The sequence below is a fragment of the Marmota monax genome, unplaced genomic scaffold, assembly GCF_021218885.2.
Source record: "Marmota monax isolate L192 unplaced genomic scaffold, Marmota_monax_Labrador192_F-V1.1 WCK01_AAM20220418_F8-fsc00179, whole genome shotgun sequence".
In the NCBI taxonomy this organism is placed as follows: Eukaryota; Metazoa; Chordata; class Mammalia; order Rodentia; family Sciuridae; genus Marmota; species Marmota monax.
Genome location: NW_026695200.1, coordinates 2,507,579 through 2,531,199, shown reverse-complemented (window position 1 = coordinate 2,531,199; position 23,621 = coordinate 2,507,579). Strand labels below are relative to the sequence as shown.

The window sequence follows — 23,621 nt, the reverse complement described above, 5'->3', positions numbered from 1 at the left end:
TTTTCTGGTTTGAGGTGTCCAAAAATCTGAATTCATTTATTCATTCATTCATTCATTCATCCAAGACATTGCCTTTTGCTTTCTTCCTGGAAAGTAAATGAAGGAACTAAAGATAATGATCAATGCCATCTTGGCCAGAGGTTATTGATGGACTTGTTCCCTGGCCTTTAATTTAAATTCTATTTTTCTCAAAAGATTCACCTGCAGAAAGTTAGATACTTTCTGGGTGTGTCTATCTGTCCTTTGAAATTCAAACTAAAATGCAACCTTTTTTTTTTTTAATTTTGAGTCAAAGTTCAATTGGTTTCTTATGCAATCAATTTTAAGCTCATTTCCTTTTACTTCTAGCATAACCCAAATGCATATGTACAACTGAGAATGACCAGGATTAAATAGCCATACCATTTCAATAAGAGATAGCCAAGGAAGAAAAAAAAAATCAGTCTTCACATTTAAGTCAGTTAGTCCTTTTTTAATAAATTTGAATTCATTCATCAACAAGTTTCATATTGTATCTATCACTCAATTTTGCTGTTTTTTTCATGTCAAATAATACCAAAAATTACATCAATGTGCTTAAGCAAAACCGGGTTTAAATTTATCTTTACAATGAAATGAAATCAACATGGGAATTGATCATGACAGCAATCATCTATTCCTACTAGAATAATTCTGTACTTACCTTGAACACACTCACTGACTTGTGAAGTAGAAAAATGAGACAAGAATGACAAAACATGTTCATGGGGCTGTCCCCAGGGAGAGGCATGGTACCTGAGCCACTCTCTGGGAGGCCACTGTTTACCCAGGTGTTGGGAATTTAGTAATTCAGGAAAACATGGCACCTTTCAATGCAGTAGAAGAGGTAATCAATCCAAGGCACACTAGCTAGTGTCCTGGGAAAATTTATTCCACCTGGGCAACTCTTTGCCCCAAATTCAATGTTACTCTCATGGAGGTCTCACACTAAGATGAGAGCCAACCTAGATTCAAGAGTAACAAAGATTTCACCAATTTTTAAATTTGGCTTTCATAAAATGGCCAGAAATAGGAACTGGTTTCAGGTGGAGAGTTAAATTAAGAATGATGGAATGATTTATACTTTCAAGCCAGGAGACTTAAAGTTGGAAACATCTCTTTTTAGAACATACCCTTATAGGACAAACACCAATGGTTTACCTACTAGATGCTGAACATGAACACCTACCACTGCCATGTGCCTGTTCCCTTAAAATCTGTCCCCAACTTGTTTGGCATCCCCTCTGAGATGATCTCCTTGGTGGAAATGTCAGTTCCATGTTTGGACAGGAGAGAAGTGCCTTTGATGGGAGTGACAGAAGATGTCAAAGTTCCAGTGCTGGCATTAGAAACACACGATACTGCAGATGGACATGTCACTTTAAAACCTGAAGGGAATATTATCATGACATACTTTCTAGTTCATTTGAGATTCAAGGGGGGAAATGAGTGTGTCATGGTATAGACAGTGAAACCCCTCGACAGTCCTGGGGTCGGTGAACAGGAATGACACTTGTTCTGAAGATGACTCAAGTCTGATCAGTCTTTCTCTGGAGGGATTTATGTAGGAGGGCTCTTGAATCGTCTCTAGAACGTTTGAATATGGGAAATAGCAAACTGTCATCATAAGATTCCTCTGTACATTTTGAGCCCCCTGTGAAGCATTTTGGAGACAGGACTACTGAGAAAATTAACAGTTTATTCCTTTCAGTTGTTGAGAAAGAAATTTCATTTGTTTCCAAATTAAACTTTTCTCTCCTTACTCAAGAGGTCTGGGTATGGGCAACAGCCACCTCACTTTAATGTCAGAGATCCGGGTTCAGAACTCCTTAACACTGTCACTCGCTGGCTCCAATACCTACTGTGGAGTAATGAGAGGTCATTTTTAACAGAACCGAGAATCAGATTCAACTCTTTTGTGTTAACACAGCCAGAATTCTCTTCTTTCAATATTTCTCACAACTTTTAAAAATGGAGAAGCTATAAAATAATTTCATTAGAAGAAAAGTAATTTCCTTCTGAAATGGATAAAGCAAACACATACCCAAGGATCTTAAAAAGTTGTGTTTTGTTGTCGTCGTTTTTTTTTACAGAATATATGTATGTATGTGTGTGTGTGTATGTGTGTGTAGTTACAAACACTATTTATAGTATAGCTATTATGTTAACTTCATCGCAGTGTCTACAAAGTTGTGGATCCCAGTCTTGGTGCCAAATGCATATAAAAAGCTCAAAAGCTATTATGACTATACCATGCAAATTTAAATCCAGAAAACCTTGGGAAGTAGACTGCTGCTCTTTTGAGCCCCATGGGGTCTCTGCCTTTGATATTTGGGTACCTCAACTGTGCATCAAAAAAATGTTTGAATATCTTTTGTCCCAGAAAGAATTAATGTCACAGTTCTGAATAGTATAAATTATACACTTAAATCCATCATCAACTGCTTTTGTCCAGGTTCGTTTGCATCATGGGGTCCCTCTTCCTCATGTGTAGCTCACATCTTTAATTACTGGATACAGAAAAAAAGATACCTGAAGTATTGAAAGGGATAAGGTCTTTTCAAATGTTTTGTTTTGTGTGTGTTTTTTTTTTCTTTTACATGTTAACAATGATAAGGCCACTTACAAGGTTTTCCCCAATCTGTTGAACTTTTAGGATTCCCCCATTGTTACCCATGAAAAAAAAAATTGCCAGAGAGAAGCCAAAGACCAAGATATCACTGGCTCATCTCCCGACAAAAATAAAACCAGAGAGCAGCAGTTGGGAGAAGATGCTGAAGAAAGGAATGAAGGAGGGAAACGGGTATAAAAATTGGTAATTGACTCTAGCATGAGATTTTGTGGATCATGTTTTCTCTGATGGTGGGTTGTGAACTGTCACGGACTCCCACAAATTAAAGGTTGCTATGGCCACCAAAGAAAAATCAAGTCGTGGTCCGCTCATGGTGACAGTCCACACACCACACCCATCCTCAGGGAGGGCAGTGCCTCTACCTATTTGGAAAAAGCTGACACCAGTCATTTGAGCTCTGGACCAGATTCTGGTCATTCATTTTGGACAGAACAGAGAGGGTGAGGAGTATGTGGCATTTGGGGATAAAGTATTAATTTAGCAGTTCTTTCCTGCATGTTTTGCTTTTTGTTTTGTCTTCCAAATGCTGAACTTCACTGTGACACCTGTTTGCACAACTGTAGTCATTTCAGTTTATGGATGCCTGTGATAGAAATATTGTTTACAAAAAATATATCATCTTTTTTTCTTTAGAAAGATCTCATCTAAATAGTAAGTTAAGGTTGCGTCTATGAAACCGGTGCACCTTGTCTTGTTTCTACGAGCTTTAAAAAGTCCAAATACTGATGAGGCTGTGGAATAGAAGGAACCAAAAGTGACTGTGTTAATTGTCAGGTTGCCCTCTTTTGCCTCAGAGAACGGTCATGGGTTGTTGGGTGATGTGTGGTGTGTACTGGTAGTGTTCCTGCAGAATCCTAGTCAGCCTAGGAGTAGTTGGATGTGCTTATGAGACATGTCAGATACAGAAATAAAGGCATGAGGATGTTTCTTAGTTTCTGAAAGCGAACAGTAGAGGTGTTTTAGCTTCAATCTTAATTTCTAGATAACAGAAAGTAGTTACATCACATAATGAAAAATATGACATTGCATGCTGCCATGATAGCAAGCATAAGAAACAAAACCTTGGTAAATATACATATGTATGCATATTATGCAAATATATTTTATAGTAACATACAATGTTATAAGAATGAATGATAACGTAACTGCAAGGGGGAAAATCAGCCTAGATGGTTTTACCTTAGAGTAACAAAGAACCTGAGACGTCTATGCTTTCTGTTGGATATCAGGCCTAGAAATCCGTAGGAGATGTAGAGCACATTTTTGGTGATTGAATGTCATTGCCAAAACGTGCCACCGTGTTCCCACACAACAGTTAAGCTGGATCCACTCCGAGTGAACAACAACAACAATGAAAAACCCACACATGCTGGATATCAGAGTACTTACAATGAGATGCACTCACTCCCAATGGGTTTCAAAAGATGGATGTTCAGACGTCAACATGGGACCTATCTACGTTTAAGACAACAGGTAAGTGCATGGCCAGCGACTCACCTCATCCACTAAAGCATGACCGAGAAAGTACACCCACTGAAAACAAACCCCATCAACCGAAAAGCCAGCAGGCTTCACTCAGTAAACTGAGAGAGAGGATATGAAGTGTGTGACTCATTTTAAACTAGAGATACCACTGTATGAGTTTCTGAAGATTAACTAAGGATTTCTTTCTGACTTTTAAACTAAAACATCTAACTTATGATAATAAAAGACACATTTTGGGATGATATTGTGTTTCACACCCTCATTCTCAAGGCAAAATATTTAGATGATACTTGTCCCTTTCATTAAAAAAGAAAAAACTATGACTTTCTTTCATATGCATCCTGTGTTAAATTGTCCATAGCTGCAAAATGTATATATGTATGTGTATTTGTTTGACATACACATGGGTGCTCACACCTGTGTGTATAAACACATACACATACATCCTCATATACACGTGTATTTTATATATATGCTGAGAAAGTTCACATATATATACAATTGCGTATGTATATATGTGTGTGTGTGTGTGTGTCTGCATGTGTGTGTGTCTGTGTGTGTACAGGTATAAAAACTTGACAGGCAGGGTAATATTTCACTCAGTGTTAAATGAAGTCTTTGAAAAATCAAGTACAGTCACTCAGTTAACATAGTACAGCCAGTAAACTAAGTTGAAAAGAGAAAAAGTGAATGGAAACACGATCCTGGACCATCTGTCTATGGCATTCACATCGGTTAGATCAGGGATCTTAATTTTGAGCTGCGAAGACCTCCTCCGTAGGTGGGTCTTCTTGTGCGGGATGCTTCTGTCTCCCATGTACCGCCCATGCCCTTCCCGGGGCATGCTCTGTTTCCTGAACTGGACTCCTGAGTTGTCAAAGGTCATTGGTGAATTCCTGGTATCACCTCCCGTAACCTCGTTCATTTCATTGTGAACCTCCAGTGTTGTTAACAGAATGTTTCCATGAGCATCCACCTAATTGGAAGAAAATACACATGGTGAGGCAGCTGACATGTCCACAAAACTAACTTTTATATGCAAACCTAGGACAGAATGATGTCACCTAATCATGTCTTATATCCAAGAGAAATTGTATATCTGTCAAACTCAGGAAAATGTCATTTTGGACATTTACATGCAGCTTATATACTCTATTTCCTTGACTTAAAAAAATTCTCATAGCTAGGCCCAGAGTGCATACCTGCAACCGCAGTGGCTCTGGAGGCTGAGGTAGGAGCAACACAAGTTCAAAATCAGCTTCAAATATCTACTGAGGCCCTAGGCAACTTAGGGAGACCCTGTCTCAAAATAAAACATAAAAAGGGCTGCAGATGTTGCTCAGTGGCTAAGCACCCCTGGTTCAAACCCTGGTAATAATAACAAACAGGCAAGCGAGAGAGAGGGAGGGACAGAGAGAGGGAAGGAGGAAAGGAAGAGGGGAGAGAAAAAAGAGAAGAAAAGGAAGGAAGGAAGGAAGGAAGGAAGGAAGGAAGGAAGGAAGGAAAGAAAAGAAAAGATAAGATAAGATGTGGATGTTGATCCATAATGGGGATTGGGTGGGGGGAACATGGGAAGAATGGAGAAATTTTAGATAGAGCAAAGGGGAGAGAGGGGAAGGGAGGGGTCATGGGGGTAGGAAAGACGGTGGAATAAGATGGACATTATTACCTTAAGTATGTGTATGACGTCACAAATGTTGTCACTCTACTTTGTATACAACAGAGACACGAAAATATGTACTGTATATGTGTACTATGAATTGAAATTCATCCTGCTGTCATATGTAACAAATTAGAATAAATAAATAAATTTAAAATTAAAAAAGAAAGAAAGAAAAAAAAGGAAAGAAAAATGCACACAAAGGAGATTAGAGAAAGTAAGGGAGAGGCTGTTTTCAAATTGCAATTTCACATTATAGATATGAGTCCTACTGAAGAAGAAATTATAGCACAAATGCTTTTCAAGATTAACACCTACCTTAGGTGTTATAACTATTCAAACATAAGTATACATTGGGTAAAAACTAAAATGCCCCATTGCCCCCCCCACACACACACACACACTTAAATTCAACAAGCATCCTTGTGACTCAACAGTCCTTCTGAAGTTGTGGTCAAAAGATCAACAGTAGCCTAACATTACATCATGATGTCATCAACTTTACCTCACCTCATCATGCAGGCACTGTGTCATCTCACATCATCACTAGAAGAAGAAGGGTACATACAGTACAATAAGATATATTGATACAACATTCACCTTACTTTGAATATATCATTTTATTGTTATTGTTTGTGTTAATCTCTTACTGTGCCTGATTAATATATTAAGTTTCATCATAGTTGTGTATGTGTTGGAAACATATTGTGTATACAGGTTTCTGTGCTATCCATGCTTTCAAGCATCCACTGGGGCTCTTGGATCCTCCAGGTATAAAAATGACTACTGTATACTCATCTATTCTCTGGAATTCAATTCCCCCCTTTTCTTTTCTTCTTTAGGGTGCTGTGGATTGAACCCTGGGCCTGTGTGTGATAAGCATGCACTTCACTTTCACACTGAGCTACACTCCCTGACTGCTTGTCCCTTTTCTGATGAGATCAAATGCCAAATTACTGTGGAGACGCAAGCAAATAGTCCTGTGATCAAAGGACACTCCTAATGACTTTGGTGGAGTAGATACATACTCTTATTTATGTAGGGTCTCCTTGCCAGATCCTGGTCCTGGCAGGAAGCCTCCTGGTTATGGGCTATACTGAAAATAGACTAAAGTCCCTTTCTACCATGGAGCCAAACTTTAAAATAACATTTTATTCTGTGCTAAATACAGTTTCTGATCTCTCATGACAATTCCAGTGGTCTATCTATTGGTGGGTCTGCCATGGAATTTGCAGTGAAACATCCCAAAGCTGGGGACTTGGGTGGAATCCTTGCTGGGAGGAGACCATCGCTTCTCTATCTGTGCCATGGCCTTTCAGCCCCTGCCACTATTCCCTGGGCACACACTCCAGCATGCTCTGTCCATTCCCATCTGCCTTCCATTCCTCTGCCTGGTGGGCCATCTTCCTTGCCCTTTCATAGTCTGTGGAAAGCCTACCTCTTCTTCTAGCACTAGGTCAAACATCTATGGCTTCTTCCACGATTCCCAGTTATTTTGTGAAGGAATAATCTGTTACTACATTAATTTGAGTCTTCCCACCTCCTATTGCCCCTTAATCTCAATAAAGACTTTGGGCTGGATGAGAGGGTGGTGAAGTGAGCAGAGAGGACTCATGCACAACTCCTGACTTGGGAGAGAGAGGGGTTTGATGGAGCTTGGAGCAGGATTAGGGGGTTAGGACCCCAAGTGGAATAGCTCCAGACAGCAAGTTGGCAGGGCCTCAGGAAGGGCTGCAAACATCCAGTGGCCACTCAGGCTCTGGCACAAGGACACCCAAGAAGATGCTAAGTTAAGTACAATGTGTTTGAGAATACCACTAAAGGTCACTTAGCTATGCTTAGCAGAGGTGAGGTGTGGGAATCCGGACAATGGCCCCCAGCAAGTTCATACCTAACTCACCAGAACCTGTAAATAAGTTACAACATAACTTTTTAGTGTACAGCCCTTAAAGTAAATAAATTATCCTGGATTACTCAGGTGGGCCCCATCGAATCATAAGTTTTCATAAGGACAGTAGAGCACTTTCTCCAGGGAGAAACAAAACAGAGAGTCAGAGAAATGAAAGCAACAGAGGGATGCACAGCCTAAGAAAGACTCACTTTATCATTGATAGAAAGAATAGGACAGCCAGGAGACGCAAAGGCCAGTGTCAGCTGACACCCTGCAACACCGGGATCTGTATGTAGACAACCCCATGATGGGCCTGGAAGCACATTTATCCTCAGAGCCTTCTTGATGTAAGTCTTGTCAGATACACTGAGGACCCAGCTGAGCCCCCATGACCTGCACTTCTGACCTAAGGAACTGTGCGGTAAAAATGGGCACTGTTTTAACCTAAGTTTGTGGAAATCTGACACAGCAATATTCCAAACCACTACAGGAGGTGAGAGGAAAGATGTATTTTCAGTGGGCTTCAAAAATGAGTTAAAGAAAACTGGGAGTGGGCTCAGTGATAGAATATTTGTCTAGCGTGCCCCAGGACCTGGGTTTCATTCCCATCACTAGTTAAAAACAAACAAACAAAAACAGGAAAGGACCACAAGCAAAAGTTCAAAGATTAAGTAACGTATTTTGAGAGAGACAAACTAGCTGAATGGTACTCAAGTTTTGGAGATAACAGCTTCACACTCAAGGGTCCTGGCACATGCTCAGCTTATTATCATCTTCATGTCATCTTATAATAGGAAAGGACATCTAGTAATGTTAGGGAAAGAAGACCAGAGTCAGGCCAGTAAGGTTTTCTGTATGTCAGGTTAAGGAATTCCAACTTTACACTTTTGGTAACAAAACATAAATGTGATTTCTAAGTAGAAAAATGATATATTTCTGAAGCACAGCTCAAGTTTGCTGGTCAAGTATAAGTGTTGAATTTGAGAGGAGACAGTGTAGAGAAGATTCCTAGTTAGAGTACAGTGGACTGGTCTCTGTTCCCCTTAGGGCAGTCTAGAAAAGAAAAGCCCAGAGTTGTGGAGAACTGCTTCCCTCCTGCCATCACCACAAGTCCCAGTATTTGCCAGAAGTCTCCCTGGCGTACTTGCTGTGGTCACAACAGCACAATGCTTGGCTACCACCTGCTCCATTCTATATTTTGGCAGTTCTGAGGGTGGTGAGGAGTGGAGAGACAGTTATTTACCATTCAGACCCCACCAGGACCTGTCAACTCCAGACTCTGTCTGAGCCTCAGAACATGAATACCCACATAGCTGCAAACAGGTCCTGAGCCCAGAGGTGTTTGTTTTTCCTAAAAGATGTTGCCTGTGAACTACAGGATGAAGGGTGTCACCAGGGGGATCTTCAGGGACTCAGCAGGCTCTTAGCATGGAAGACAGCCAGGTTGGGGCCTTTGGAGTTGCAAATGGCCCACATATGTTGGGGAGCAGGCCCTTCAAAAGAGTGTTATGTGGAGGAAGGGTCAATGAGAAAAAAGCATATTTTTCTTACTTTTTATACAGTGGCAGGAAAATTCTAATGATGTTTTTATATCTCCAAAGTACTGGGAATGTTAGACATCAGTAAGATTTTGAAACTTCTGTATCTGTTCTTTTTATCATCTTCCTCTGGATTGATGAACAGTAAAACCTTTTCAATGACAAAGTCTGTTTGCTGTTTTCAGGACCAGGGAAGCATCTGGTCATCCAGGAGACTCTCTCATGGTGCCAAGAGATGTGGGAGGAGAAGCCCAAGATAAATTGAGGTGTGGCTAAAACAGGTGAGCAGACGAAAGGAGTGTGTCCTGGGCTGGAACCTGGCAGCAGGACTGATAGGGTCAGCTGTGGAATGCCAGTAGTCATTCACTCTCCTTAAGAAGTGGGTGAACTGAACCTGCTTTGGACACAAGAGGGAGGAGACTGGAAAGGGACATGGACATATGATATGGCCTTTACCCAAGCAAAGGTGAGTTGAATAAAAGATTCTGTAGGAAAGAACTCTGTCTCACTAATCCTTATCTCCCCCAGCATCTTCCACTTTGCTTTATGCCATAGAGAAGTGAATTGAATGGCGAGGGAATGAATCCTTTGGCTCACACTGGGCATCTTGTCCTGGATAAAGGGGTGGGGAAGAAATTCAGCCAGTGAGCTGGATCCTGTTTAATTCATTTTATTCCATTACTTCAGTTTACTGGAATAAATCTGGGTGACATTCCACCAAATATCTGATTTTGGTTACTGCTTAATGAAAATGAATAAGTTGAGGTCATTTATTAAACAAACTCAATTTGATCTTATTTAAGTCTCCAACATTTTAAACAGTTCTACTTAAATGGTAAGGTGATATGTTTAAAAATAATGTGTACCTGAGGGCGAATCAGACAATAACCCCAAATGGAAGATGAACATTTATTTTTAAAATACAAATATAGAATTTATTCTTTTCAAAATAATGATATTATTAATTGGAATCTCAGAAAACTGAAATTGTTTTTTTCAAGAGAGGGACAAAAAACTGTAAAACATTATTTAGCTCTAGAAAATGGCTCTCTGTATTCTATTTTATGTTTTAAAGAACAGAACCATGGGGCTGGGGATATGGCTCAAGCGGTAGCGTGCTCGCCTGGCATGCTCAGGGTGCTGGGTTCAATCTTCAGCACCAAATAAAAATAAAGATGTTGTGTCCACCCAAAACTAAAAAAATAAATATTAAAAAATTCTCTCTCTCTCTCTCTTTAAAAAAAAATAACAGAACCATGAGATGAAAGCTCCAGGGTCCACTTCAGGAGGTCATCTCACTGGAGATATGAACATGAGGAACCTGGGTTTTTCCAGAAATATTCGTGCAAAATATAGCTGCACACTTGCTACATGCCATCACTATGGACCTGGTTCAGGACTACAAAGATAAAAATGAGAAGGTTCTCACCCTCAAGGAGTCTAGCAGGTGAGAACTTTGAACAATTAGCAAACACATTTTTTAAAAGACTGCATCTTGCCCTTTAAATACATTTTAAAAAATACCATCTTAATCTCAGAAAGACCATATGAAAAATCTTCTTTGATCAAAATCTAAGGGATCTAAATTAACATTTTTTTTGTGACACAAAATACCAAGGAAAGAAATATCTTTTCTTAAAGGAATGATATACTTTAAGAATCCTAATGATTCAGTTTCACCTGGCTTTAAAAACATGACATTTAGCCTGGTACAGTGGCAAATGCCTATAATTCCAGCAGTTGGGGAGGCTGAGGCAGGAGGACTGCAAATTAAAAATCAGCTTTAGCAATTTAGCATGGCCCTAAGCAACTTAGCAAGACCCTGTCTTGAACTAAGGTAAAATTTTAAAAATAAACATAAAAAGGGCTGGAGATGTGGCTCTGTGGTTAAGTACCCCAATGTTCAATCCCCAGTACCAAAGAAAAAGGAACTTTAAAAAACCCCAAAACATGACATTTGTGAGTTTTCCTGTCTCTTCTCACTAGGAAATTGGAAAGACAAAACCAAACCAAACCCAACAAAAACAAAAACACCTCCAGTCAGGTGGAACCAAAGGCCACACTTTCATGGATACATGTTACATGAACATTTGCCACCTGGGAATCATACCATGTGTATTTTGGTACAAATAGGAATTGGATACTACAAAATGGGGAAGGCTTGGTGGGCACAAGGGATATAAGTGTTTTCATTTCACAGGCCCAGAGAATATGTCTTAGAAGTTGTTAAAACAGGAACAAAGTCAGTTTTGGAGTATGGAGTGACAGGCAGAATTCAGACAAATGGTAGGGGAAAAAATCAAGGAAAATGATTGCCTTGAGATTGAAGGAGAGGGAGACATTGGGCAAGAAGAAAGATGTTCTGGTAGAGAGAACAGGGTAACATCTGGCAAAGGGATGAGAACATATATGGTGATCTCAGAGACTGCACAGGGTGAGTGGAGAACACATAAAAATGAGGCCAATTGCGTGTTGGGTTGAGTTTTCAAGATTTAGTGATAAATCTGTATGCATCAATGTCCCAAGACTTTGTGGTCAATGTTGTATATTTGTCTTTTCCTTTGAACTCTAGTGAGGTAAGCTTCACCTGAGGGAAGCTACACCCAATTCTCTATGAATCTCACTAATTATTTGCAAAACTAAAATGCTCTTGAATGCATTGAACATTTATGAATTGTTTGTAGCTGTCTTACATGCCACAGGGCTCGGGAACTGTTGGAAATTTGCATTATTCTTATTTCAGAGTAGATGGACACTTGGAAACAATAGTGCAGTTAAGCCTTATTCTAGCATGCAAAAGACCATAAATGTATAATAACTAATACGATCTTATTGGGAAACAGTTGGGCTCCTTATAGTTTTACACTCACATAGTGTCATTAAAAAGTGAACCAAAGTATAGAAAATTTACATGAAAATCATCTGCAATTTTTTTTTCCTGAAAGGATTACAGGGTTATTAAAATGTGTTAAATCTTAGAAACTAAAAATTTTAAACAAACATTTCCAAAAGAGATGCTTATCATTTTCTATCATCTATAATGTAGGTCTTAAAATAGAAATAAGTGACTGTGGTGAAATATGAACTCTGTAATTCCCTATATAGAATGACAAATGACTTTCAATTTAAAACATTTCATGAATATTTGTTATTTTCAAGGGTCCATCTCATATCTACTATAATTAGAATCATCGACTTCAATGAAGTTTTTCTTCCTGCTCTAGAACCTTGACAGGTGCAAATCTTAAAAAAACAAACAAACAAACAAAAAAAAACTAATATCTTATCCAGAATATCCAGAATACACAGAGGGGTCTTTCACCTTTTTCAGGGAATATGTCGCTAGAATGCCATATAGTGGCTCTCTCAGTCTCTACTTACCTTCCAGCTTCAGTTAAGACTCTAGTTTTAGAAGAATAAGACAGGATTTGTCATGTAAGGAACAAGATCTTGCTGTTTAGTAGGAATGGTATTGAATCTGTGGTTCTGATTTCTTGACAGGAATTTTGACTTCCTGACATCTTATGAAATTTAAATACCAACTGGACAACTTGGAAAATACCACAAGGCTTGTAACTATAATGTGGGCATTGTAACTAAAGACTAATTCTTGGGTACAGAAACAACTCAGGCACAAATACACCATAAGCACAAATCACTTAAAGTCAGGGCTTACATTAGATCACTGGATTAAGGAGGAATTATGTGAGTATGCAAACATTTCAAACATCCATGGATCAATTACTGAGTTAGAATACGACATAACACTACATAGAAGGAAAATTTATTTATGGTCTCTCAGGAGGGTCAATAAATTTACAGTTCTGGAGGCAGTTACTGGTGGTATAGTTTCCTCATTGGAGCCTACAGTGCCACAAGGCTACTTCCTCACCCTGACATGCCTCAGGGGTCTCAGAAAAGACAGAGATAAGCCAAGTCCCTACTGTAGAGCCAGTAGCTATCAGGGAGAAGCTACAGGCTATAGCTGGCCACACTGATAAAAATCCCACGTGTTAGAGGAAAAATTAATGACTCAATATTTGCAAAAGACAGTTGAAGTTATTTTCCTGTATGTATAATGAGATTTTTGTTTTGCATAAGATCTCTGATACTTTTCTCACTTTTCTTATATTCTTCCCTATGACTTGTTATAAACTTTTTGGGTGGTTAATTTCTACTTAAAAATTACCACTACATTTTTAGGTGAGTCAGGAACAATTTTTAGTCCTTATCTTTAAAAGCATTAAATATGCATCAAAAATTAGAATACATACATTTTCACATTGACTTCACATCTTAGGAGCTGATTAACAATTTTTGAAAAATACCAACATTTAAAGGGTTTCCAAAACCTCTGGGAAAACAGAGAAGCAAATTGTTTGAAAAACGAAGAACAAAAATGGATTCATGAGTCAATCGAAAATTTCCTTTGCATCTGATTAATAATATATTGTGTCTATATTCTCCTAATTTTCTCAGTGGATGTTAGAGATGTTTGGTTTTTGTCTTTTTGTTTAAAATTTCATGCTTCACTCTTAAAAAGGTGTTTCTGCAGCACAACAATTGGACCATTCTAAACAGCTTCAATTTAGAGAAAAGGAAATAAATTCATAATTTGTTTAAATAGAAAAGGAATTTGGAGAGAAAGCATTGTATTCGTATGTGTGTGTATGTGTGTCTCTGTCATGGAAACAATAATGATGTGACGAATCCTAGTTTCCTTGGAAACAGCACGGCCAAAGCAAATTGTGTATTCATAGTAGGATGCAGACCTCTTTAGAAACACAGCAGTATGGTACTGAGTATATTTTCCAGTAAGAAATTCAAGATAATTTTGCCTATAGAAAGCCTAGTTTTATTCACAGATCCTGGGTTTTTCAGACCAACTCTATTTATGTTTTGCTGAAAGGAAGGGAGCCATTTACATTCATTTAACATGCCTCCATTCATTCATGAACATTTGCAGACTATTCTGGGCCACCGCAGGCACAGGCAATACTCCAAGGAGCTGCTCACTCCCTGTGAGGGGCGGACCCATCATGGAATGGGAAAGTGCAGGGAAATCTCCACAGTCTTGAGACAGAAGAAGCTTTAACAATGGGAATTTTAAAAACCAAAAGAAACGTAGGAACAAGGCCAATCTGTAAACAAGTTGAAATATATTCTTGAGGATTTGAGGGAATGAAAGAAGTGAAATGATCAATTAGAAAAATTATCTAGAGATGTTGAACATTTTTTTTATATATTTGTTGATCAAATATATGTCTTCTTCTGAGAAGTGTCTATTCAGCTCCTTAAGCCATTTATTGATCAGGTTGTTTGGTTTTTTGATGTTAAGGTTTTTGAGATCTTTATATATCCTGGAGATTAGTGCTCTATCTGATGGGCGTGGCAAAAATTTGCTCCCCAAATGTAGGCTGTCTGTTCACTTACATTGATTATTTCTTTTGCTGAGAAGAAACTTTTTAGTTTGAGTCAATCCCATTTATTAATTCTTAATTTTATTTCTTGTGCTTTAGGAATCTTGTTAATGAAGTTAGGGCCTAATCCGACATAATGAAGATTTAGGACTACTTTTTCCTCTATGAGGGGCATTTGATCAACAAATATATGAAAAAATGTTCAACATTTCTAGTAATTAGAGAAATGTAAATCAAAACTACTCTAAGTTTCATCTCATACCAGTCAGAATGGCAGTTATCATGAATACAGACAACAATAAATGTTATCGAGGATGTGTGGGAAAAGGAAATTGCTGGTGGGTCTGCAAATTGGTGCAATCTGTCTGGAGAGCATATGGAAATTCCTTAGAAAACTTGGAATGGAACCACCATTTGACCCAGCTTTCCCACTCTTTGGTCGGTCTATATCCAAAGGACTTAAAATCAGCATACTGTAGTATTGCAGCTACATCAATATTCATAGTGGCTCAATTCACAACAGCTAAACTGTGGAAGCAAACTAGATACCCTTCAATAGATGAATGTTTAAAGAAACTCTGGTATATATACACAATGGAATATTACTCAGCATTAAAAGAGAAAAAAAATTATGGCATTTGCAGGTAAATGGATGGAGTTGGAGAATGTCATGCTAAGCAAAGTAGGTGAATCCCAAAAAACGAAAGCCTGAATGTTCTCTCTGATAAGTGGATGCTGATTATTAATGGGGGAGGCATGGGACAAATGGAGGAACTCTGGTGGGGCAAAGGGGAGGGTGGAGTGGGGATGGGGCATGTGAGCAGGAAAGAGGGTGGAATGAGATGGACATCATTATCCTACATACATGTATAACTGCACAAATGATGCAACACTACATCATGTATGACAGGAGAAATGAAAAGTTGTGCTGCTTTTGTGTACAATGAATCAAAATGCATTCTGCTGGGGATCCAACATGGCGGCGGGCGCGGAGAGATCAAGTCTCTGACCTCTTCAGCTGCGCGGGCATAGGGAGTCGTAAACCGTCTAAAGGCTGTTTGCTCAGGATCACTAGGCAATGCTGAGCTGACGTGGATCTGGGGCGAACAGTCTGGGCCTCTCAGAACACACACTGAGCCTGGATCGGCTGAATTCAAGCTCCCATTCGCCTGCTTCTCCCAGACAAACTGCTGTGACTCAGCACTAAACAATCCCGCTGAAACAACTGGTTGGCCCTTCTGATCCTATCAAGGTTAATGCCAACAGAGCCTTCATAGGCAGTGGCCACAGGATTGAAACGGGGCTTGGGAGAGACAGTCAGGACCCACCCGTTGCATTGGTCACCCGGCAAAGGGAACGAACTGTCGCCATTTGTATGGGATACCACCATGGCAGAGAACTGACAACACCAGAATGTGGCGGAGGAGATAACTCCATTGAAACCGGAGGCAACAGGTGTGTAATCCCCTAGCCTTCCCTCTCCACACAGCGGGGAAACCTTAAGGGCCCCTCCCAGCTCTCCTGTGAGCGTGATAGCCAGACCAAGGGAATCAGGAGTGGCACGGGACCCACGGCGCGGAACTCCCGGCTACCGCTCCCACCAGTGGTGACAACTGAGGTCTCTTGTACCAGCTACCGGGGGCGTGGCTACCGGAGGGCAAGCAAAATTCGCTGAGGGTTCTCAGCCCCAAGCTCTACAAACTTAGGGTGTGAGGGAATGGCAAAAAGGGAGAGTGTGCCCAGTCGTTCATGAAAACAGGGCTCCCTGGAGCAGCAGACCTGGCATGAGGCCAGTATTGACCTGGCGTGTAGCCAGTATTGTGGTGAGTGTCACCAGTGAGCAGGGCCTGGCTTGAGGAAAAGTGGGGAAGTGACTAGACACAAGAGAAGGCCCTAGGCACTCAGGATTGGAGACCCGCCCAGTCTGTGAGGAGGAGCTGCTGCACAGTGATTGCTTCCCGCGTATTGAGAGGAGAAGCTTGGCCCGGTGGGCACAGCTCCACCTACTGGAAGAGAAGTTAATCAAACTCTAAGACTGCATTTACTAATTTTTTTTTTAAATTTGGGGTTTTTTTTCATTTTAATTTTTTTGTTGTTGTTTTTTAATTTTTTTTAAATTTAATTTTATTTTTTTTAAATTTAAATTTTAATTTTTTTAATTATTTTTTTTAAATTTTTTTTCTTTTTTTATTTTCTATTTTTTTTCTTTTGTCTTTTCATTTCTTTTCAATTTCCTTATTCCCCCTTCCTTGAATTCTACCTGCCTACTCTCATTCTCTTTAGTGACTTCTTCCCTTCCCTTCTAATACCTTTCCTCCCAAGCATCAAATAAATTTATAGGAGTAAACACTAACTCAGCAGTCAAACAGAACAAGAAGTCACATGAGCAGCATGAAAAAGCAAGGAAGAAAAGGAGTACAAACAATGCAGGACAGCCTAAATATTCAGGAGGACCTAGAGTCATCAGAAAAATGGTCAAATAAAGAACTCAAGGAATACCTTAGACAGATGGAATGGAACCTTAAAGAGGATATGAGACAGAAAATTCAAACAGTGAAAGAACACATTGAAAATGAATTACATACACAGATAAAAGAAGAAGTTAAGCATCTTTATCAGGAGATAGAGATTATAAAAAAATCAAACAATAATTCTAGAAATGAAGGAAACTATAAACCACATTAAAAACTCAAATGAGAGAATCACTAATAGAGTGGAGCAAGTAGAAGCCAGAACGTCAGATAATGAAGACAAAATATATCATCTTGAAAAGAGTCTAGCCAACTCAGAAAGGCTGGTAAAAAATCACGAGAAAAACATCCAAGAGATATGGGATAACATAAAAAAAACAAACTTAAGAGTCATCGGGATAGAGGAAGGTATAGAGATTCAAACCAAGGGAATGAGTAACCTGCTGAATGAAATAATTACAGAAAACTTTCCAGAAATAAAAAAGGAAACGGATATACAAATTGTAGATGCATACAGGACACCGAGCACACAAAATCACAGTAGACCAACGCCAAGACACATTGTTATGAAGATATCCAATATACAGAACAAAGAGAAAATATTAAAAGCTACAAGAGAAAGGAGGCAGATTACATTCAGGGGTAAACCAATAAGGTTAACAACGGATTTTTCATCACAGATGCTGAAAGTGAGAAGATCCTGGAACAACGTATTTCAAACACCGAAAGATAATGGATGCCAACCAAGAATTCTGTATCCAGCAAAATTAAGCTTCAGGTACGACAACAAAATAAAAGTTAAAAGAATTTGCAGCCAGAAAACCAGCATTGCAAAGCATCTTGAGCAAAACACTACATGAGGAAGAAATGAAAAACAATAACCAAAACCATCAGTGGGAAGTGCCTCAGTAAAGACAAAGGGTGGGGGGAAAGCTAATCATGGAGAAACAAACTAAATTAAAAAAAAAGATAAATAATCAAACATGGCTGGAAGTACAAACCATATATCAATAGTAACTCTAAACGTTAATGGCTTAAACTCTCCAATAAAGAGACATAGGCTGGTAACATGGATTAAAAAAACAAATCCAACAATATGCTGCCTCCGGGAGACACATCTGATTGGAAAAGACATACACAGGCTGAAGGTGAAAGGTTGGGAAAAAATATACCACACACACGGTCCTCGTAAGCAAGCAGGGGTGGCCATCCTCATATCGAATAAAATCGACTTCAAGACTAAGTTAATCAAAAGGGATAAGGAAGGACATTATATACTGTTAAAAGGAACCATTCACCAACAAGACATACCAATTATCAATATTTATGCACCAAATAATGGTGCTGCGACGTTCATAAAACAAATTCTCCTCAAGCATAAGAATCAAATAGACCACAACACAATAATTATGGGTGACTTCAACACACCTCTCTCACCATTGGACAAATCCTCCAAACAAAAGTTGAATAAAGAAACTATACAACTCAATATCACAATCAATAACCTAGACTTAACTGACTTATATAGAATATATCAACCATCATCAAGTGGATATACTTTTTTCTCAGCAGCACATGGATCCTTCTCAAAAATAGACCATATATTATATCATAGGGCAACCCTCAGTAAATATAAAGGGGTGGAGATAATCCCATGCATTTTATCTGATCATAATGGAATGAAACTGGAAATCAATGATAAAAGAAGGAAGGAAAAATACTACATCACATGGAAAATGAACAATATGTTACTGAATGATCAATGGGTTACAGAAGACATAAAGGAGGAAATCAAAAAATTCTTAGAGATAAATGAAAATACAGACACAACATATCGGAATCTATGGGACACAATGAAAGCAGTTTTAAGAGGGAAATTCATCGCCTTGAGGTCATTCCTCAAAAAAAGAAAAAACCAACAAATAAATGAGCTCACACTTCATCTCAAAGCCCTAGAAAAGGAAGAGCAAAACAACAGCAAATGTAGTAGAAGGCAAGAAATAATTAAAATCAGAGCGGAAATCAACAAAATTGAAACAAAAGAAACTATTGAAAAAATTGACAAAACTAAAAGTTGGTTCTTCGAAAAAATAAATAAGATCGACAGACCCTTAGCCATGCTAACGAAGAGAATAAGAGAGAGAACTCAAATTACTAACATATGGGATGAAAAAGGCAATATCACAACAGATGCTACAGAAATACAGAAGACAATTAGAAATTATTTTGAAAACCTATATTCTAATAAAATAGAAGATAGTGAAGACATTGATAAATTTCTTAAGTCATATGATTTGCCCAGACTGAGTCAGGAGGATACACACAATTTGAACAGACCAATATCAATGGATGAAATAGAAGAAACCATCAAAAGACTACCAACCAAGAAAAGCCCAGGACTGGATGGGTATACAGCGGAGTTTTACAAAACCTTTAAAGAAGAATTAATACCAATACTTTTCAAGTTATTTCAGGAAATAGAAAAAGAGGGAGCTCTTCCAAATTCATTCTATGATGCCAACATCACCCTGATTCCGAAACCAGACAAAAACACCTCAAAGAAAGAAAACCAATATCTCTAATGAACCTAGATGCAAAAATCCTCAATACAATTCTGATGAATTGGATACAAAAACACATCAAAAAAATTGTGCACCATGATCAGGTAGGATTCATCCCTGGGATGCAAGGATGGTTCAATATACGGAAATCAATAAATGTTATTCACCACATCAATAGACTTAAAGATAAGAACCATATGATCATCTCGATAGACGCACAAAAAGCATTCGACAAAGTAAAGCATCGCTTTATGTTCAAAACATTAGAAAAACTAGGGATAACAGGAACTTACCTCAACATTGTAAATGCTATCTATGCTAAGCCTCAGGCTAGCATCATTCTGAATGGAGAAAAATTGAAGGCATTCCCTCTAAAATCTGGAACAAGACAGGGATGCCCTCTCTCTCCACTTCTGTTCAACATAGTTCTCGAAACACTGGCCAGAGCAATTAGACAGACAAAAGAAATTAAAGGCATAAAAATATGAAAAGAAGAACTTAAATTATCACTATTTGCGAAAGACATGATTCTATACCTAGAAGACCCAAAAGAGTCTACAAAAAAACTACTAGAACTAATAAATGAATTCATCAAAGTGGCAGGATATAAAATCAACACGCATAAATCAAAGGCATTTCTGTATATCAGCGACAAAACTTCTGAAACAGAAATGAGGAAAAACACTCCATTCACAATATCCTCAAAAAAATAAAATAAAATACTTGGGAATCAACCTAACAAAAGAGTGAAAGATTTATACAATGAAAACTACAGAACCCTAAAGAGAGAAGTAGAAGAAGATCTTAGAAGATGGAAAAATATACCCTGTTCATGGATAGGCAGAACTAACATCATCAAAATGGCGATATTACCAAAAGTTCTCTATAGGTTTAATGCAATGCCAATCAAAATCCCAACAGCATTTCTTTTTTTGGTGTGTGTTGTTTCCCTTTTTTTTTATTGGTTGTTCAAAATATTACAAAGCTCTTGACATATCATATTTCATACATTTGATTCAGGTGGGTTTTTAACTCCCAATTTTACCCCAAATACAGATTGCAGAATCACGTCGGTTACACATCTACATTTTTACATAATGCCCTATTAGTAACTGTTGTATTCTGCTACTTTTCCTATCCTCTACTATCTCCCCTCCCCTCCCCTCCCATCTTCTCTCTCTACCCCATCTACTGTAATTCATTTCTCTCCTTGTTTATTTTCCCATTCCCCTCACTCTCGGACTATTCCCTGAAGACCTTAAAAGAGCGTACTACAGGGATACTGCTACATCGATGTTCATAGCAGCACAATTCACAATCGCTAGACTGTGGAACCAACCCAGATGCCCTTCAATAGATGAATGGATAAAAAAAAATGTGGCATTTATACACAATGGAGTATTATACAGCACTAAAAATGACAAAATCATGGAATTTGCAGGGAAATGGATGGCACTAGAGCAGATTATGCTTAGTGAAGCTAGCCAATCCCTAAAAAACAAATACCAAATGTCTTCTTTGATATAATGAGAACAACTAAGAACAAAGCAGGGAGGAAGAGCAGGAAGAAAAGATTAACATTAAACAGATACATGAGGTGGGAGGGAAAGGGAGAGAAAAGGGAAATTGCATGGTAATGGAGGGAGATCCTCATTGTTATACCAACAGCATTTCTTGTAGAAATAGATAAAGCAATCATGAAACTCATATGGAAAAATAAAAGACCCAGAATAGCAAAAGCAATTCTAAGCAGGAAGTGTGAATCAGGCGGTATAGCGATACCAGACTTCAAACTATACTACAGAGCAGTAGTAACAAAAACAGCATGGTACTGGTACGAAAACAGGCGGGTGGACCAATGGTACAGAATAGAGGACACAGAGACTAATCCACAAAGTTACAACTATCTTATATTTGATAAAGGGGCTAAAAGCATGCAATGGAGGAAGGATAGCATCTTCAACAAATGGTGTTGGGAAAACTGGAAATCCATATGCAACAAAATGAAACTGAATCCCCTCCTCTAGCCATGCACAAAAGTAAACTCAAAATGGATCAAGGAGCTTGATATCAAATCAGAGACTCTGCGTCTGATAGAAGAAAAAGTTGGCTCTGATCTACATATTGTGGGGTCGGGCTCCAAATTCCTTAATAGGACACCCATAGCACAAGAGTTAAGAACAAGAATCAACAAATGGGACTTACTTAAACTAAAAGTTTTTTCTCAGCAAGAGAAACAATAAGAGGGGTAAATAGGGAGCCTACATCATGGGAACAAATTTTTACTCCTCACACTTCAGATAGAGCCCTAATATCCAGAGTATACAAAGAACTCAAAAAATTAGACAATAAGATAACAAATAACCCAATCAACAAATGGGCCAAGGACCTGAACAGTCACTTCTCAGAGGAGGACATACAATCAATCAACAAATACATGAAAAAATGCTCACCATCTCTAGCAGTCAGAGAAATGCAAATCAAAACCACCCTAAGATACCATCTCACTCCAGTAAGATTGGCAGCCATTATGAAGTCAAACAACAAGTGCTGGTGAGGATGTGGGGAAAAGGGTACTCTTGTACATTGCTGGTGGGACTGCAAATTGGTGCAGCCAATTTGGAAAGCAGTATGGAGATTTCTTGGAAAGCTGGGAATGGAACCACCATTTGACCCGGCTATTGCCCTTCTCAGACTATTCCCTGAAGACCTTAAAAGAGCGTATTACAGGGATACTGCCACATAGATGTTCATAGCAGCACAATTCACAATAGCTAGACTGTGGAACCAACCCAGATGCCCTTCAATAGATGAATGGATTAAAAAATGTGGCATTTATACACCATGGAGTATTACGCAGCACTAAAAAAATGACAAAATCATGGAATTTGCAGGGAAATGGATGGCACTAGAGCAGATTATGCTAAGTGAAGCTAGCCAATCCCTAAAAACAAATGCCAAATGTCTTCTTTGATATAATGAGAGCAACTAAGAACAGAGCAGGGAGGAAGAGCAGGAGGAAAAGATTAACATTAAACAGAGACATGAGGTGGAAGGGAAAGGGAGAGAAAAGGGAAATTGCATGGAAATGGAAGGAGACCCTCTTTGTTATACAAAATTACATATAAGAGGTTGTGAGGGGAATGGGAAAATAAACAAGGAGAGAAATGAATTACAGTAGATGGGGTAGAGAGAGAAGATGGGAGGGGAGGGGAGGGGGGGGATAGTAGAGGATAGGAAAGGTAGTAGAATACAACAGTTACTAATATGGCATTATGTAAAAATGTGGATGTGTAACCGATGTGATTCTGCAATCTGTATTTGGGGTAAAAATGGGAGTTCATAACCCACTTGAATCTAATGTATGAAATATGACATGTCAAGAGCTTTTTAATGTTTTGAACAACCAATAAAAATGCCTTCTGCTGTCATATATATCTAATTAAAATTAATAAATTAGTTAATGAAAAAGAAAAATTATCTAGAAACTATAATGTGCTTTCACTAAAATATTGTTTATAATTATAATAACCCACTACTTTCATTTAAAATAAATTGAAGTGATATTTAATGACAAAGTCACTTTGTGATTAGAAGGATGCAACTGCATGAGGAGCTGGGTGAAGGAGGCATACCTGGCTTGTGCTCTGGTGCTCTGTTGGAGAGAGAGACCAGAGCTTCCCAAAGCAGTATGTCCTCCTCGTCCTCCTTGGCCACTGCTGTTGAGGTACAACCAGCCCTGACATTTTGTGGAATACACCCAGCTCCTCCTCAAAACCACCTGCACAGAGCCCTGCTCCCTCATTGTGCTCTTTTTTTTTTATATACCTTTATTTTATTTATTTATTTTTATGTAGTGCTGAGGATCGAACTTAGTGCCCTGCACATGCTAGGCGAGTGCTCTATTGCTGAGCCACAACCCCAGCCCCTCATTGTGCACTTTGG

The 23,621-nt window shown here is 38.7% G+C and overlaps 1 protein-coding gene across 2 annotated transcripts in view; it reads right to left on the bottom strand.

Moving 5' to 3' along the window:
- Positions 1–457: 457 nt before the first annotated feature.
- The window catches only part of Gabrb3 (gamma-aminobutyric acid type A receptor subunit beta3), a 227,062-nt gene continuing 203,898 nt past the window's right edge, over positions 458–23,621 (bottom strand). For both annotated transcript variants that reach the window (XM_058574066.1, XM_058574067.1), the window contains exon 9: positions 458–5,111. In XM_058574066.1, coding sequence (XP_058430049.1) covers positions 4,776–5,111 — 336 coding nt within the window. In that variant the 3' untranslated portion in view covers positions 458–4,775. The remainder of the gene's footprint in view (positions 5,112–23,621) is intronic.